The sequence below is a fragment of the Miscanthus floridulus genome, chromosome 14 (genome assembly GCF_019320115.1).
Source record: "Miscanthus floridulus cultivar M001 chromosome 14, ASM1932011v1, whole genome shotgun sequence".
NCBI lineage: Eukaryota > Viridiplantae > Streptophyta > Magnoliopsida > Poales > Poaceae > Miscanthus > Miscanthus floridulus.
In genome coordinates, this window is record NC_089593.1 from 94,186,568 (window position 1) to 94,205,870 (window position 19,303).

Sequence of the window (19,303 nt, forward strand, 5' to 3'; positions counted from 1 at the left end):
GTAAGTTCTGGCTTGCACAGGTAGGTAATTTATCAGAAAATGACTGGAATTAACGATGCAACCTTCTGCTCTCCTTTTCATCATCTGCGAGACGCGACGAGGAGAGCAGCTGCAGAGATGACTTAATAATTTAGTAATTTGAATTTGATATATACAAGAACATGTGTGTTGTGTTCATGAAAAGAAAAAGAAAAGGATAGCATTCTGAAGCAGCAGCGGAGCGCCGGAGCATGCACATGAAGAAACAGTGCAGATCCAAAACAGCAGATCCATTTTTGTTGTGCCACTGATTTCTTTTGAGGAAAGGGAAGGAAAGGGAATTCTTTTGTAGCAAGCTAACGGCTGCTGAACCATCCGACCGAGCAACAGTTGCAGCATGAGACCACTTCTGCATGTCATCGCCCTGTTCGTTTGGGCTTATTTGGCTGATAAGCCCTGGCTGAAAGTACTGTTGGCTAATTTGGTGTGAGAGAAAAATACTGTTCGTTGGCTGAAAAAGTACGGCTTATAAGCCAAACAAGTCTAAATGAACAGGGCGCATGTGAGCATAGCCAGTTTCTGGATGTATTTAGGCATTCAAAACGTCCTGATTAGATTACACCAGCTCAACACTATCATTGCATAATCACTTGGCCGTACCTAAGGAATTTGTGGCCGTGGTGTGAAGCTGAAGCACATGATGAGGCCCTAAATTTTGAAAATGCAGCAAAGCCAAAGCATACTTTCTCACATAATTAATGACAAAGACAGTAAACAAAAATAATGAACTTTGACCTCATATCTAACTGTCTAGAAGACATGCTGAGGAACTGCAGATCCAATGAAATAAACAAATAAACCATTCCTGGTCATGATTATGACTCGTTAATTCGCTACATACTCCAAATTGGTACTACGTGAATCTTGCCGAGCTGGGCCTTAGGTCCAATTGCAAGTGTCGATTGGGCTTTTAGCTTTTCATGGGCTAGCAGAGGGAAAAGTCCATGTTACCTCCTCAATTTTTGCAAAAGTCTGCTTTTCCGCCCTAAACTCTAAACCCAGATAAACCGCCTCCCTGAATTTTTAAAACCGTTCGTTTTACCTCCCTGACTGATTATAAGCGGTCATCACGTCCCTTTTCCGGTTAGGGAGGTGGTTTTAAAGTTCAGGAGGTGGTTTACCCGGTTTTAGAGTTCAGGGAGGAAAAACAGACTTTCGTAAAAGTTAATGAGGTAATGTGGACTTTCCGCTTGCTCTGTCCTCGAATCTGGATCAACGAAATGTTATTACTTTGGGAAGGTGATTGGATAGACAGGCTTCTTGTCCGGGCCCGGCCTGGGTTCTCTTCTCGTTGAACATGGCGCAGACGTACGTCTCCAGAACCCCGGGCCTCCTCCTCGGCGTGCCTCTGCGGCTCTGCACACGTGGTTGTTGGGCTGGGCCCATCTCTTGCTCCGAGCTGCCCCAAGTTCACTAGACTCCTCTAGGCTTTGTGCACGGGTTGGTAACACTCAAGACCCCTTGAGAATGAATTTGCTCGTCACCAAGCAGATGCGTGAGGAAATTGTCGCTTTAGGTCTTCAGCATCCTCCCAACTGCCTTGCTAGACAAGCTGCCAAACCAAACTTGAGATGCTCTGACTCTTTAAGATTCTTGGAATGACTTATGATTTGGAACGGAGGGAGTATTATTATTATTTGCTAGGAATTACTAGTTCATATAGATTTATTTAGTTGAATGAGAATGTAACTTAGTACTAGTACAAGAACAAGAAGATGCATGGTTACTTGAAAAGAAAATATAAAAAGAAAAAAGAAGAAGATGCAGGGTGGGTGGCTCGTCGGTTATTCGGCAGAGTGAGATCTGGGTCGGCCAATGCAACAACAAGACGCGCTTGTGATGAACTGAACTCGCTAGCGTGGCTTCTTGTTCTTGTTGAGCCCGAAGCGCCAGGCGAAGAAGGCGTCCCGCACCCATCCAGGCGACGCCGCGAGCGCGGCGAACAGCAGCGTCATGTTGCCGTAGACGATCTCCCTGGGCGGTCGCGCGCTCATGACCCGTCGCGCCACGTGCCGAGCGAAGACGCCCGCGTCCGTGGACTTCCTCGTCTGCGACGCCCGCCCCCGCTCCTCGATCGCCGCCGCGAAGTCCCGGTACATCCGCCACTCCTGGCTGCCGGCGGCGAGCTGCGCGGCGTTGGCGCGGCCCAGCCCAGACCTGACGGCGCCCGCGACCACCTTGACGACGTGCACACCGAAGGGGCGGAGCTCGAGGCGGAGCGCGTCGGTGGCGGCGTGCACGGCGGCCTTGGACGCGCAGTAGGGCGCGGCCCAGGGCGTGGCGGCGGTGCCCACCACGCTGCCCACGTTGACGACGCGCCCGGCCCCGCGCGCCGCCATGTGGGGCGCCACGGCGCGCACGGTGCGGACCTGGCCCAGGAAGTTGACATCCAGCGCCCGCGCCACGGCGGCCGGGGACAGCTCCGCCAGCGGGCCCGTGCACCCGACCCCGGCGTTGTTGAGCAGCACGTCGATGTGGCCGTGCCGCGCCAGCACGGCGCCGACGGCCGCGGAGACGCTGGCATCCGAGGTCACGTCCAGCGGCAGCGCCTCCGCGGCTGGCGTGCCCGAGAGGTCGGCGGCTAGTCCGGGGACTCGGTCGGGGACGTCGGTGGCCACCACGCGGCAGCCCAGGCCCGCGAAGGCCTGGCAGTACTCGTACCCGATCCCGCCCTTGGCGCACCCCGTGATGAGCACCACCGGCTGCTCGCTGCTGGCCTCGCCGCCCTGCTGCTGCTGGCCATCGTCGTCGTCACCGGTGGCCATGGGGTGGGGTGCGTGTGCGTGCATGGCAGTCGGGAGATGGCCACTCGACGCAACTTTGCAAGCAGCGGGGTGGAGTGGAGGGCGTCTTTTATAAGTGCACACCAGGAATCCAGGATTAACTAACGGATTAATGAAGATGACTATTATATAGCTAATTAAATAATTCATGCGCGCCCGGTTGAATTGGTTAGTGTTTGGGGTGTCCGTCGTGAGGATTGGTACGGGGAATATGCAGGAGGGATATGCGGTTGGAGCTGGCGCCTTTCCCTTGGGCTTTTCATGCACTCTCCGCGTCTGCCGTGCGTGTTGCTTGGTGTCATCTTCTTGGGAGCTCCGGCGATGTTCCGCGGCGGCCGGCGAGATCCTGCACTGCAGGGCCCTACAGTTTAATGCACGTTTCTGCCTGAACCACCTGTTCAAGCTGAAGCACAGGCATGTTTCCATGCGGCTTTGTCACTGCCGTGCGGGTCCATCGGCTGGCCCAAATCCACACGCAGTCCCGTTTGTTGGCTGAGAAAACCATTTCCGCGCATCACCGACGTCGTCCTTGTTGTCCACCATCAGAGATAGAAAGCGGAGAGCTGGCAACCTCCCGAGGATTTCGAGATCGGCCTGATGTAGCTCCCTCACGGCGACGTTTAGATTGGTGAGGTCCAGAAGAAGCGATGGATTCACCCAAGCCGGCAATGTTGAAAACCAACAACTGACTTGTGTTTATACAATACGCGGAGATGTCGAGGGGCAACCCAAGCATCCAATCCGCCGATGCCGCGTTGATCAGGATGGACAGTCTGTTCGGGAGATTGTATCGTATCGTGGATTATTTACTGCTGATTGGTTTGGTGTGAGAGAAAAACACTGTTCCTGACAAGAAATTTACGATCGTTTACGAGCAAGCGAACAGGCAGTTACTGCATCTTTTGTAGCCTGCATAGGCACTCCAACAGCTTGTCGTTCCAATCGTCCAATCGAATATGCAGCTGCCTCAGTTCAGTTAGCTGGCCCAACTCTTCTATAATGTTTCTGGTGGAGTCATCAATGCGTAACACTGACAGCTGTTCAAGGCATGTCAGGTTTCCAATTCCGTCCGGTGCACTTGTATTCCAGTCACTGTATAGGCACATCAACTTTCTTAGCTGGACAACACTCGAAGGCAAGCTGGAAATTATGTTGCGCCTTACATCCAATGTTTGTAGAAACTGCAGGTTTCCTATTTCTTCCGGGAGCTGAGAAATACGTGTCTGACAGAGTCCCAAGCACCTCAAGTGATGCAGATTCCCAAAGTACTTAAGGATACTATTAGCTTGTGAAAGATTGCAGCCCTCTAAATCCAGAACACGTATAACTCGGCAGCAGTCAAGAGGCGGCACTAGAGAAGCAGCAGCTGGAAAGACAATAACTGACCTTGCATGTTGCAAGCTCCATGTAGCTTGAGCCATCACATGACTTTCCTGTGTTAGTTGATCTCCACCAATAGGCCCAACGGCCTATTGGATCCTTATCTCTGCTCCCTGATCGGAGGAGCCCAACCCTAATCTGGTTGGTGGGCCCCTGTCGCACAGCACACATAAAAGGAAGGTGGGGGTGAGGGCTCGGGGAACGAGGTTCAACGGAGCCGCCACCCACCTATAGAGAAACCCTAAACCGATCTAAAGAGCTGCTGCCAGCGACGGGATGTGCCCCCAACAACCTCCGTCGTTCCCCTGCAGGCCTACACCGGACCGCCGTCTCGCCACCGAGCCGGAGCTGCCCCTACAACGGTGTCTACGCTGCTGTTGTGCAGCAACAGTGAAGGCGAGAAGGAGCTTACCCGATCCTACGGTCACAAAGGTACACATATCGATCTTAACAATGGTATCGGAGCCGGTTGCCTCTGTGTAAGCCCCTTAACCCTAATCGGGTAAAAGAAAAGAACCAAACAGATCCAGTTCGGATCTGAGGAAAGAAGAAACGAAAAGTTTCGAACCCTAACCCTAACTGGGTGGAGGGGAAGAACAGTGAACCCGTTTCGGATGAACTAACCCGCGCAAACAGCTCGGGGAAGAAGAAAAGGAAGGGCCCTCGGCAAGCCCTTGGCACTCGAACCCTAACCCACGAGAGGATTCGGATGAAACCCGAAAAGAAAATAAATCCAAATCGGTTCAATCCGAGCACCAAAAAGAAAAACAAAGAAAGAGGGGTTCGGCCGAAGACCCGCTCAAATCTGAAGGGGAAAAGAAAGGAACCCTAGATCCGATTGGGGAAGAAGAGAAAAGAAGGGTCAGAACCCTAACCCTAATCCCCACCTTCGGTTCGAAAAACAGAAAATCAGATCCAAATCAGAGTGGGGGAAAGGGGAAAGAGAAATGCCTCGCCGGCGCATGAAAAGAACAGTGTAAATTGCGAAACCCTAACCCTAGATCTTGACCCCATCCCCACCACGGGTTAATCCTAGAAGAGAGAAGGGGACGGGGAAGAAGGGAAAGGGGGAACGGACCTTCCTTCGCCGTCTCGGGAGAAGAAGCCGAGCCGGGGGAGCTGGCTCACCGGGCTCGGCCAAGGAAGCACCGCGGCCAGGCCGCTCGACGGCGGTGTGCTCACCCGTTGGGGAGCATGCACGCCGGCGAGGGGGCCGGCGGCGGCGCCATGGATGCCCGCTGGCTCGCTGCTTCGCTCGGTCGCTGCGGCTGAGAGAGTAAGAGAGAAGCAAGCGGAGGCGAAATGACTCTAGGGTTTTGCCCGGAGCGCGCGGCGTCGGCCTTTTTATTCGAGCGAAACGACCGGGCGACCGTCGGATGTGATCTGACGGCGGAGCGCGATTGGGCCAAACTCAGCCCAGGCGGGCGCGAGCGCCGGGCTACTTTCCCAGCCTAGGCCTAGGTTGCGGCCTGGGCACGGGGGCGAGCGCGGGGACTATGCGCGTGCTGGAGTGGGCCGGGCCGCTTTAAGGCTGGGTCGAGTGAACAGAATTGAAATGATTCAGTTTTTGTTTTTTCATTTTCCAGCAATCGTTTTCCAGCAAGCATTTATTTCCTGGAAAATGAATAAATTGGCTCAAAAGAAAATATAGAAAAGATAATTTTTCCCTGTGGGTAAAATTCAAGAAATCGATTGAAAGTTTTTTCCGCTGCTAAAGAAAAAGTAAATTCTCCAGTGTTTTGAACCGACATGATATTTAACTGGAGAAAAAGAAAGTTTTTTCAGTAAATGTTTATTTCCTAGAAAATGATTAATGGATTAAAGAAAATAAAAAAAGAAATTTTTCCTGTGGGTAAAATTCAAGAAAAAGAGAGTTTTTCCACAGCCAAAGAAATTATTTATTCTCTAAGTAATTTGTACCAAAGTGATATTTAATTGGAGAAAAAGAAAGTTTTTCCGTTGCTAAAGAAATTATTCATTCTCCAGTTATTTTGAACCAATGTGGTATTTAATTGGAGAAAAAGAGTTTTGATATGATTATGATGTTGTTATTTTCTGACCAACATTGTTAATAACAATATCGTAATTTTAATGATTTATGCATTGATTCTACTTCTGCCCAACGGTGATGTAGAATTAGTGTATAAGAAAAGTTGATAATGTTAATGATTTATGCATTATTTCTACTTCTACCCAACGATAATGTAGAATTAGTGTATAAGAAAAGTTATAAAAGTTAATGATTTATGCATTAATTCTATTTCTGCACAACGGTGATGTAGAATTAGTGTGTAAGAACAATTGTGAAAGTTAATGATTTATGCATTAATTCTATTTATGCCCAACGGTGATGTAGAATTAGTGTATAAGAATAGTTGTATGTTTTGATTTTGACCAACGTTGGAATCAAGGCATGCAAATGATGTTATTTTTATGTTAAGAAAAGTTTTGACCTGGTTTTCATCTTGTCTAAGGTGTACTGGGTAGTCACCTCACCGTGTTCCACTGAGTTTGTGGCACCGGTGAGGGAGACAAAAGAGAATGATGCCACTTGGGCAATTAAAGAGAGGGATTTTGAATCCCAAAAGATATCCTATGACTCCTTGGGCATAGGAAATGAATCACTAGCAACAAGAAAAGTTTGGCTATGATAAAGAACATGATTGAGCTTGCAATTGTGGACTCAATCTCAGAGTGTGACACGGTCACCGAGTACCTCAATAGAATAAAGAGTCAGTTCACTGGCTCTTCAAAGACATGTGCTATCCAGCTGATAAAGCAGCTGATGACAGATAGTCACTCTGATAATGGTGGCATAAGAGAGCTCACAATGCGTCGTCGAAATCATGGCACTATCGTTCAGGCCATATTTCGAGGGAGAGAATAGAAAGACTAGTTAAGAATGACATTCTTCCTCCATTAGAGCTCTCAGATTAAGAACAATGCAGATAATGTATAAAAGGAAAGTATGTAAAGAAAGATGACAAACAAAGCACATGAATTTTACAGATTATCCACACTGACATCTGTGGTCGGTTTTCCTATAAAGAGTGTGGATGGTTATGATTCATTCATAACATTCACAGATGATTACTCCCATTATGGCTATATTTATCCAATCAAAGAAAGAAAAGATGTATTGAATAAATTTAAGATATTAAAGATTAAGATAGTCAGGTCTGACCGTGGAGAAGTACTACGGTCAGCATACCCTAAAAGAATGGCATAGTAGCCCAGTATTCTACACTGGGCGAGCCTCAATAGAATAGAGTAACTAAAAGAATCAATTGTACCCTGATGGATATGGTGGGCAGTATGATAAGTTACTCCACCTTACAGTTGAGCCTGTGGATGGAGGCGTTAAAAACCCCATTCATACTCTCAAAAGAGTACCAAGTAAGTCGGTGCCCAAAACACCGTATGAGTTGTGGACAGAAAGAATGCTCTCACTAAACCACTTGCGTGTGTGTGGGGGAGCCCTGCTGAGGCTAAAGTAGTTAACCCAAATATTAGAATGTTAGATCCTAAAATAGTAAGTTGCCATTTCATTGGCTACATAGAAAAGTCAAAAGATTTTCGTTTTCTACTGTCCAAAGAGACATACAAAGTTAGTGAAAATGAGACACACTGTCTTCCTAGAGGATGAATTGATGAGGGGGAGCATGGTAGCTCGAGAAATTGACCTTGAAGTGAAGCGGGTGTATGCGCCCACTTCAATGATTCATAAGCCAATTTTCTCACTACCTACTGTCGCTGCACCGACATTGCTAGATTCTGTGGTGCCAGCACCTGTTGTTATCCCACCTGTGGCAACAATAAATGATGATGAGGAACCTGTTCTTCAGGATTCTATAGAACCTATTGCCACACATGAGGGGGAGCAACAATAGCCTCAAATAGAAGATGTGCCAAATGTGAAGGCCCCTAGTAGGTCTCAAAGAGTTAGAAAATCAGCTATTTTTGCTGATTATGATGTGTATAACACTAAAGAATTTCAAATGGAGGATGATCCCACCTCATTTGAAGAAGCCATGAGAAGTGATCATTCATCAAAGTGGCTTGAGGCCATGGAAGATGAAATGAAATCGATGAATGTCAATAAAGTTTGGGATTTGGAAATAATTTCTAAAGGAGTCAAAACAGTAGGCTGTAAATGGGTCTATAGAACAAAACTTGGCTCTCAAGGGAATATAGAGAAATATAAAGCGCGACTTATGGCAAAAGGCTATATGCAAAGAGAAATGATTGATTACAATGAGACTTTTTCTTCAGTCTCATGTAAAGTTTTCTTCAGAATCATAATGGCATTAGTGGCACATTACGATTGAGAATTACATTAGATGGATGTAAAGACGGCATTTCTCAACGGAGACTTGGAGGAAAATATTTACATGGCACAACCGAAAGGTTTTGTCATGGAAGGAAAAGAACGAATGGGATGCCGCCTAAAGAAATCCATTTATGGATTAAAGCAAGCTTCAAGACAGTGGTACTTGAAGTTTGATCAGTCAATAAAGAATTTTGGGTTTTAAAAGAGAATGTAGAGGACAATTGTGTCTATGCAAAGTTTAAGAATGGGAAGTTTATCTTCCTTGTCCTGTATGTGGATGATATCTTACTTGCTAATAGTGATGTCAGTCTACTACAGGAGACAAAGAAGTTTTGTCCTCAAAACTTGATATGAAAGATCTTGGCGAGCCTCGTTCGTTCTAGGGATCGAGATTCACCAAGATAGAAAAAAAGGTATAAAGACTGTCACAAAAGGCATACATAGAAAAGATTTTAAAGAAATTCAGTATACACAAATGTAGTCCCTCACCTACTCCTATAGTCAAGGGCGACAGATATGGGGATTTTAAATGCCCCAGGAACCAATATGAGCTCAATCGATAAAGTGAAAGTGGTTCCATATGCTTCAGCTGTCGGAAGCTTGCAACATGCTCAAGTATGTACGCGCCCTGACTTGGCATTTGTTACCGGGTTTTACTTGGTAGATTCCAGAGCAATTCTGGAATAGAACACTGAAATTAGTAAAGAAAGTCTTGCATTATTTGCAAGGAACGAAAGGCCTCATGATGATATATAGAAGATCTGATTCACTCCACATGGTGGGATATTCAGATTCTGATTATGCGAGAGTGAATGCATATCCAGACATGGATTTTCTATCATTTCGCAAAGGGGAACTATTTCATGGAAAAGCTCAAAGCAAACTGTCACTACATCGTCCACAATGTATGACAGTTTATAGCGTGTTATGAGGCAACGGGCAGGTGAACTAACTAACGAAGTTCATACCCGGTTTGAAGGTGGTTGACGACATCTATAGACCACTAAAGTAATACTACGATTATAATCTGGCAGTACAGGATGCTCACGACATAAGTCAAAGTGGTGCTGCCAAACACATTGACATAGAGTATTATGTTGTGAAAGATAAAGTCTGGGATCAAGTCATAAGTCTTGAGCATATAAGAACAGAAAGGATGCTCGTGGATCCGCTTACAAAAGGCTTACCACCCAACATGTTCAGAGGACATGGTGTTCAGAGAACATGTAGCTAGCTTGGGTTTAAGGGAAAGCCTAAAATATTCCTGGACAAAAGAAGGCCCAAAGATAAGTATATATTTCAGAACAGAGTAGTGAGTTGTAGCTGTTAAGTCTATCGGCAATGGACCGTGACAATGAGACATGCTCTATGAGCTAATCTGTAATGGAATGAACAAAAGCAAATGATATGAAAGTGAAAGATGGAATGAGATCAAGGGGGAGAATGTTAGTTGATCTTCACCAATAGGCCCAACGGCCTATTGGACCCTTATCTCTGCTCCCTGATCGGGGGAGCCCAACCCTAATCCGGTTGGTGGGCCCCTGTCGCACAGCACACATAAAAGGAAGGTGGGGGTGAGGGCTCGGGGAACGAGGTTCAACGGAGCCGCCACCCACCTATAGAGAAACCCTAAACCGATCTAAAGAGCTGCTGCCAGCGACGGGATGTGCCCCCAACAACCTCCGTCGTTCCCCTGCAGGCCTACACCGGACCGCCGTCTCGCCACCGAGCCGGAGCTACCCCTACAACAGCGTCTACACTGCTGCTGTGCAGCAACAGTGAAGGTGAGAAGGAGCTTACCCGATCCTACGGTCACAGAGGTACACATATCGATCTTAACATCCTGGCCATTCTGAAGGGACAACCTCCGAATCGTATTTGACGGAGATGTGCCTCCCATATCACTTAGTAGAGTAACAAAGTTTTCTTCACTTGACAAGGAGCGAATAAGATCAAGCACCATATCATGTACACGACAGCTTGATATCATATCATCTGAACTATTATGTATTGGTTGGATCATGCTTCTGTTTATAAGCTCATTGAAATAACTCTCTCCGAGTTCGAATAGGCTCTTCCCTGCTTTTTCACATTGGATAAAACCTTCACCTATCCACATCCTTATCAAATGATCCTTCTCAATTTCATAATCTTCAGGAAACATGCTCAAATATAACAAGCAAACCCTTAAATGGCATGGTAGCTCATAATAGCTAAATGATAAAATCTTTCTCATATTCTCCACATCTAGATTGTTTTCCAGACTAGTGCCAACAGAATTGTACACCTCATACCACTCCATTTTATTTCTTGCTTTGCAAGCTAGCAAACTAGCCATCGTAATAATTGCTAAGGGCACACCAGCACATTTCTTCAGTATTCTGTCAGATACTTCGGCCAGCTCCTCATGACATTTTTCTTCTGCTTCATTGTTGTCTTTGTTCCCATTACCAAATATTCCTCTCAATGTTTAAAATAGCCGGCTATAGCAGAAGCTATAGCCGGATTTAGCGGATTGGCATGACTGGCGCTAGGAGACTTGCATTTTATCGCTAAACGATCGTGACCACTAATAGCGGCGATTAGCGCGCTAAAAACGCTAGACAGGGGGCAACTTAGCGTCGCTAAGCATTTCTTGGCAGACTGGTGGGCCGAAACCAAAGTGGGCTTCCTATATTTCTCATCAGGCGGTGGCCCAAAATGGCAGTGGCGGCCCAAAATGCCACCCTAACCCTAGCAAGCGCCTGATTCCACTCACCCTTTCGACTTGTTTGCTAAAAAAAAAGCATGGGCGGCGGCGGCGGCGGCGTCCTCAGACGAAGACGAAGACTAGACCCGGTGACCACCGCAGCAGTGCAGCCATCTCGCCCGGGCACGGCGACGACGTGCAGGCCCTCCACTGCAGCCACAACGGCCATCTCGCCATGGCACTAATCTGGGCTATCGGCGGCGATGTGTTGCTGCTGAACTCGCCACGTAGCCGCTGGTTTTGGCTGCCAAAGTGCGACAGGTAGTCCCTCAGTGTGAGCACTTGATACTCTGTACCAATGGGAGCAACAAGCAAGCAAGTTCTTCTCTTCTTCTCTCGGTAGTCCTCTGTTCTGGTGTATTTCTCGCTGCTTTTTTCGCTGATTTGTGACATGTATTTTACAAAACCGCTAAATGAATTAGCGGACGCTATATCCGGCTATATCGTTTCTAGCGGCTGGGGAAACTTGCCGCTAAATGCTTTAGCCGGCGATTTTAAACATTGATTCCTCTATACAGTAGTTTTCGGGAGTTATTCAAAGAAAGAGGTTTCATGTTGTAAGCACCCCCAGCTTGTTCAGCAACATGAGAAATACGGGTGGTTGTGATAATAGTGTATCCAACATCATTATCAGGCAAAGCACATCTAATCATTTTCCAAACTGATACGTCATCAACAACAACAAAATACCTACACATATGCCATGTTATTAGCCAAAAATAGTGGTTTAAGGACTGAAGAAAGGTCTAATGTTGTTCATATACCAGCTACAAGAAAATTAAGCAAACTAGACCACTGCTAATGGTTTAATGATTAAACTAAAATAGCTCGGGAGCAGCTGGATTGGCAAGTCTGTGGATAAAATAAGTCCACTCAGAATTTTGTCAAAACAAATTAAACGAGGTCCAGTAAGGAAATTATTTGCACTTAATAATGTTGTGGTAAAGCTTAAGTGGTTGTATTTTGTAATTTAATAGGTGCCACGTGTATGAACATTTAACTAACTCTATGTAGACTTGTAGTATTGTGAACAGATGGTATAAATTATCAGTCCAAAAAAAGTTCATATGTATAAATTGGCGAAAGGAATGCTTTCGTACCTTTTGTCTTCAAGGAATTCTCTGAGTACTTCTATAAGCCGCCTCTCACCCAATGTTTCTTCATTGATGCTCTTGCCAAGATCATATAGCAAGCCGTTGTACAGTTTCTTCAGGTCAGGAGTTTGAGAAACAGAAACAAAAGCATAGCAATCAAATTGTGCTCTAATCTTTTTATACACTGCATTGGCCAGAGTTGTCTTTCCCAGGCCTCCAAATCCAACAATTGAAAATATCCTGCCTTGCTTCAAGGGAACTTCATTCTCTTCTATCATAATCTTGCTGATTAACTCATCCCTTGCCTCATCAATGCCAACAAGCTCTTTCACCTCCGTGTACTGAGCGAATAAGCGAGGATCCACAGTAACAGGTTTATCAACAGCAAGGCTGACCTCGTACCTGCGGCGCCGCTCGTGCTCCTCTATGACACGGCTCTTGATCTCTCTGATTTCTGTAGCAATCTTACGACGAATCTTAGGCTGCCAGAACCATTTGAGTGTCTTATCAATGGCTTTATTGAAGCCATGTTGTTCGACCGGCTCCCTCCCCTTGCATCGCACCATATATGTGTCAATGGTGTCCTCTATGTCATAGGACATCTCCTTCACTTTCCTAGCACATACCTTGTCTTGGTCATCAAGCTTGTCTGCTGGTGTCTTGGCAATCTTCTCTAGGGCACCTTGCATGCTCTCAAGCTCGGCTTGCAGGAAGATGATCCCCCCCTTCACCTCCTTTTGAAGATTGTACTCGCCAGCAAGCAGCTCAGCAAGCTTGGGGAGGAGGCTCGGCAGTGCCCCCGCCACGATCTCCATGGTTCTGCCTCTGGGCACAAGGAGCAAGCTGTGTGTGTGTGTGTGTGTGTGTGTGTGTGTTTTTGAGGAGCAGTTAGTAGCAGTGGCGTGTGGAGTTGAATGGTGGTGCAAGGTAGCTTTAGGGAAGAACCCAGGCATTGCAGCATTAGTCTTGGGATGGGGAAAAAAGAAATGGCGGACATGGATCCACGCACCTCGGATACCGCTACCGGTGCCGGGGCACTAGTACGGGAAAATAGAAAGTTATTTGCATAAGAAACTTTCCTAGCTGCTCTTGAGAGTTCGGACGAGCGCAAAGGACGAGAGAGAACAAGCGAGGAGTCTAGGACTCACCGGTCGCGCCTGCTCTCCAATCACGCCGCTGCTCTTCGCCTGATCAGGCCGCCCGCCGCTTGTCGCCGGATCGAGTTGATGCTGCGACGGAGTGCCAACGCCCGCCACTCGCCGGATTCGAGGTTGCTCCTCGCTGTCTGCCGTTGACTTTGAACAGGACTGACTCGAAGAGCCCCATGAGACGAAAGATGCTTTGCTTTTCTTAACCCCGTTCGAGCATCTAATCTTATCAAATTTTATGTTTTATAAGATAGTCTGATTTAGACGTTTCAACAAACAATATGTACATGTGCAATCATAGGCCTCCTTTGGGAGGGCTTCCTTGGCGGCTTCTCGAGCGGCTTCAGGTGAAGCCTTCCCAAATGGCAACCGAAGCTCCGGATTTCCCCGCAGGGAGGAGCCCTGACGTGCAGCGGGAGCAAAAAAAAAAAAACCCGGCTCCCCACGGCTCCTCCATGCCCTTTGCAAGCCCTGTCCCCGGGTGGGGTCCGTCGGGATGGCCGTAGAGGCGCGGCCCCTGGGGAGAAGGTGGCTGACGGCGGTCGCAAGAGCGGTGGCCTGCGGGGCCGTGGAGGTGGCCGGTGGCGGCCGTAGGGGCGTGGTGGCCGGCCACAGGGGCGTGGCGGCGGCCGCGGGCAGGGACTGACCACGGGGAGGAGGTGGCCGACCGCAGGGGCGCGCGGGCCGCGGGGAGGAGGTGGCCGGCGGCGGGCGCAAGGCACGGGCTGTGGGGAGGAGGCGGCCGACGGCGGGCGCGGGCTGTGGGGTAGTCCGTGGAGAAGAGAGCGCGGGAGAAAAATGAGAGGAAAGAAAGAAAATAAAGAGAAAGGAAAATAAATAGGAAGAAGGGATGAAAAAAGTAAAAAAGAAAGAAAAGATAACTAGATAAGGGTATACTAGACATTTTACATGTTCATTAGTATAGCTTTCTATGTCTATATTCTGCCAAAATGTTCATGTCTTTCAAACACCTGTTCTATATGGTATTTGCGTACATATATTCGGCCTGTTCGCTGGTTGGTTTCTGGGCTGGTTGGGCTGGCTGGTGCTGGTTTGTTGTGAGAGAAAAATACTGTTGGCTGGCTGGTTTGGGCTGGCTGAAACCAACAAGCGAACAGGCTGATTGTTGACTTAATTATTGGGATCATTTAACTGTTATGCACTTTGTAGTCATACTCCCTCCATCTCAAATTATATATCGCTTTGGCTTTTGTAGATGTATGGATATTATTATGCATCTAGACATAGAATATATCTAAGTGCATAACAAAGTCTATGAATCTAACAAAACCAAACGACCTATTAATTGGGACAGAGGGAGTAGTACTTTTAAAGTGGGAGGTGGGGACAGAGTGTTGTCCTAGTGCTACAATCACAAAGCTGAACATTTTTCTCAACCCATATTTCCTGACCCATGACATTTGGATTGTCAAAAGCGGAAAAAAAAACATACTGAGAAAATGCACACCTAGATTCGTCTGTCTGTGCAGAATTCATCAACCAGGGTCAGTTTTGCTTGAAGTGTCTATCAGCGAGCATCATAATTCTTGCAATGTTGGCGATTGGCGATAACGAAAAAAAATTTCTCATGTCCATTGTCAATCTGAATCTGAGACAGAAACAAAGAATTTCAGGGAAACATGGGGAAGGGGGAAACAAGAAGGATGATAAAACAACTGAAGCCACAGCAGCCTCACCTTTTAGTGTCAAGGTTCACCAAGATGTAGTTCAGCTGCATGTGGCAATTGAGCACTGGATGTAGTCTGCATCTTCACCTGCTTATCGACTTCATCAGAGTATAGTAAGGCGGGGATGATTGGGATGAAATTCAGCTGCACGCCTCAGTGTAGCCTTTACTTGTTCCACCTCCTCAGTGCTGGCCACTTCAGATCGCAACTCGATGAACACATCCTGCAGCAATGGTAGGTTCCTTATGCCCACGTCGAGACCGCCATCGCTGCTGGTTGTTTCTTTTGCTTCCCACATAAAGAACAGCTCGAGATAAAGCTCTCTGAGCCTCGGCATAGCTCCTTGCCGAAATACGAGAGGCTCTACAAATCCCCAAAACTTGCAGTGTACAAGGCACGGGAACAAGCCAGCACCAACATCGAATCTCCCATGTATTCCAAGGTTCACATGGTCCACCTCCAGTTCTAGAGAGCGAAGAGCTGGCAACCTCCCGAGGATCTCGAGATCCTTTAGCTGCAGCTCCCTCACGGCGATCCATAGAAAGGAGAGGTTCGGAAGGACTGATCTATTCATCCAAGCTGGAAGTGTTGAGAACCAGCAGCTCCGTACAGTATTCAATCTACAAAGATGTTGAGGGGCAACCCAGGCATCCAATCCACCTATGCTGCGTCGACCATCGATGACTTCTATATACAGATTCTTGATCTTTTGCAGCTTACTTAGGTACTCAACCAACTTGTTGTTCCATTTGTTGAAGACAATACGCAGCACCCTCAGTTCCAATAGCTGGCCCATCTCTTCTATAGAATCCATGGTGGAGTCATCAATGCGTAATACCAGATATTCAAGGCATGCCATGTTTCCAATCCTGCTTGGCAGTCTTGTAGACCAGTCAGTGTATAGGAACATCAAGTTTCTTAGCTGAACAACAGTCGGTGGCAAGCTAGAAATTTGGTTACGCTTTACGTCCAAAGTTTGTAGAAATGAGAGGTTTCCTATTTTCTCGGGGAGTTGAGCAATACTTGTGCCACGTAGTCCCAGGTACCTCAAGTGAAATAAATTCCCAAGATGCTTAAGGCTGTAGCTTTGTGAAAGATTACAACCATGTAGATTCAGGACACGTGTAACTCGGAAACTCTCAAGGGCCGGCATTAAATCAAGAGCAGATGGAAATACAAAAACTGACCTCGCTTGTTGCAAGCTCTTTGTAGTCCAAGTCACAGAATGATCTTCCTTGGCACTTTGAAGGGACAACCTCCGGATTGTATTTGATGATGTGTTTTCCATATCATTTAGTATTGTAACAAAGTTTTCTTCATTTGAGATGGAACAGATAAGATCGAGTACCATATCATGTACTCTGCATCCTTCTACCACGCCAGAGTACCAGTCATGCATGGGTTGGATCATACTTCTATTGATGAGATCATTGAAGTAACTCTCTCCAATATCAAATAGGCTTTGGCCTTGTTTTCCACATTGAATAAAACCTTCGGCTATCCACATGTTTATCAAACAAACTTTGTTAATTATATAATCTTCTGGAAACAGACTTGAATATAATAAACATGTCCTTAGATGGGATGGCATATCATAATAGCTAAGTGACAAAATCTCTCTCATATTACTCACATCTGGATCATTTTCCAATCCAGTACCCATAGACTTGTATACCTTGTACCACTCTATTATATTTCCTCCTTTCCTAGCCAATAAACTAGCTATCGTAATGATAGCTAAGGGTACACCAGCACATTTCTTTAGTATTTTATCAGAGACTTCTGCCAACTGCTCATCAGGACATTCATCTTTGTCTTCATTGGCAAATATTCTTCTATACAATAAAATTTTCGAGTCATGAAGGCAAAGAGGTTTCAGCCTATAAGTACCACCAACTTGTTGACCGACATTGAAATTGCGGGTAGTTGTGATAATTCTGTATCCAGCATCATTATCAGGCAGCGCACCTCTCATCAATTTCCAAACTGAAATATCCCATATGTCATCAAGAACAATGATATATCTGTTTGTATGGCAACACAAAATTAAAAGCCATCCTATTAACAAATTAGGCTACATAGGGTATATGCTTACACACACTGTGTATGTTGAGCTGACTAGGGAGTTGTTGTTAACTTACAATAGCTAGAGTATTAAAAGAACAACTAGATTAGCGCTGCAAGTCCTTTAAAGTCAGGAGTCTCCTTTAAGTCCTTTATGAAAATATTTTTCTATATTACGTGATAAAGCTTGAATGGTTGTTGTTGTTTTTTAAAAAAAAACAAGGACATTAATTTATCATCAACCTTATGTATACTTATTACCATGATGAAACGGAGGGCATATATTATCAGTGAAAAGAAAACAACTACATGTATATGTACAAATTGATGAAAGGAGTGCTTTTATACCTTTTATCTTGAAGGAATTCTTTGAGAATGTTGATAAGCCGTATCTCATCCAACGTTTCTTCATTGATGCTCTTGCCAAGGTCATAGAGCAATCCCTTTAGTAATTTCTTCGAATCAGGATTTTCAGACACTGAAACAAAAGCAGAACAATCGAATCCTGCTCTAATCTTTTCATAAACTGCTTTAGCAAGAGTTGTCTTGCCCAGCCCTCCAAATCCAACAATTGAAACAATCTTGCCTTGCTGCATGGGTACTTCTTCCCTTTCTGTCATAATCTTGATTATCTCATCTCTTGCCCCATCAAGGCCAACAAGATCTTTCACCTCCAGGTACGGAGTGGATAAACGAGGATCCGAAGCCGCTGTGACAGGCTTATCAACACCAATCTTGACCTTATAATTGCGGCGCCGCTCGTGCACCTCTATGACGCGGCTCTTGATCTCCCTGATTTCAGTTGCAATTTTACGGCGAATCTTGGGCTGCATCAAAAGATCGAGGCTGCTGTCAATTGCTTTCTTGAGACCATGCTGATTAGCTAGCTTTCTACCCTTGGATTGTACCATGAACATGTCAATACTGTCCTCTATGTCATAGGAAAGCTCTCTCACATTCCCAGCCCAAATCTTCTCCCCATTGGGAAGCTGGTCTGGCGGAGTCTTGGAGATGTCCTCTAGGGCACCCTTCATGCTCTCCAGCTCTTTTTGGAGGAATTTGATCTCCCCCTTCAGCCCCTTCTGCAGATTGTACTCGCCGGCGGCCAGATCAGCGAGCTTTGTGATGACGCTTGGCAGTGCTCCCGTCACAACCTCCATGGGAGTGAGATTGCTATCTGCATTTACACGGTTATCAGTGGCATGCCTATCGTAATTCATATCTATAAAGATCGAGAGAGAGCAAGCTATAGGATACTAGGACTCACTGAGTGCTCCTGGTTCCCTATGGAGCCTGGTCGCTGGATCCGTCAGCTCGCTCTATGTTTGCTGCGGCAACTTGCTCGCTGCTTTCTGCCTTTGCTGCTGCCTTGCAACAGGATGGAGAGCCCGATGGGATGTAGGGGAAGGCAATAATAGCCGAGAGAGAGCAAGTAGAAGAGGTCGCTGTGGAACCCTGTCATCCGTGGCCCATGCTGACTGTAACGATGGCACGTTACACCTAACAAGGGCATTGAATTCCGCCTCATCTGCTTGTCCAGAGAAACACGATGGCCCCAATGCAAGTCGAGCGAGACACGGGCAAGTTGAAGCAGGCGAGCTGCGGCTGTTGTTATGTTTCACTTCTTTAGTTGTTTTCTTTGTTCCTTCTGAATTCCCCTATCAAATCCCCAATTTTTTGAATGAACAGGAGGGGTTTGAAAAACCCCTACTGATTATATATTATGAGATAAGAACAGAGTTACAAACAAGCCAAAAAAGGAAGAACAAACCAGAGAAAAACCAGAGAAAAAGAAAATCAAGGAAGCGGATCTGATTACAAAGCATTCAGCCAGGATTCCATTGCTTGCAGAAGGTTAGGGCGTGCTTTGTGCAGAACCAAACCGAATTCTGATGAAAAAGTGTCTCTGCATTTCTGGATCGAGGGGTCAACTGAGTTGAACATCCAGTCGTTTCGTGCTGTGTTACTTGCAGAATTTCGTAGACTTTGACAACGAAGAGGACCAAGACATTGAAAACATTTTATTCT

At 46.4% G+C, this 19,303-nt stretch overlaps 1 protein-coding gene and 1 pseudogene across 1 annotated transcript; both read right to left on the bottom strand.

Moving 5' to 3' along the window:
- Positions 1 to 1,671: 1,671 nt before the first annotated feature.
- LOC136502653 (short-chain dehydrogenase ptmH-like) lies at positions 1,672 to 3,248 on the bottom strand. The gene has a single exon (XM_066497904.1). It carries the CDS (start codon positions 3,246 to 3,248, stop codon positions 1,893 to 1,895), a length of 1,356 nt encoding a protein of 451 aa, XP_066354001.1. The 3' UTR covers positions 1,672 to 1,892.
- On the bottom strand, positions 3,117 to 18,676 carry LOC136504039 (uncharacterized; annotated as a pseudogene).
- Between the last annotated feature and the right edge of the window lie 627 nt (positions 18,677 to 19,303).

Bases quoted from the DNA above. Each gene is read 5' to 3' on its own strand.
- LOC136502653 (XM_066497904.1), bottom strand. From the start codon at position 3,248: ATGGAAACATGCCTGTGCTTCAGCTTGAACAGGTGGTTCAGGCAGAAA.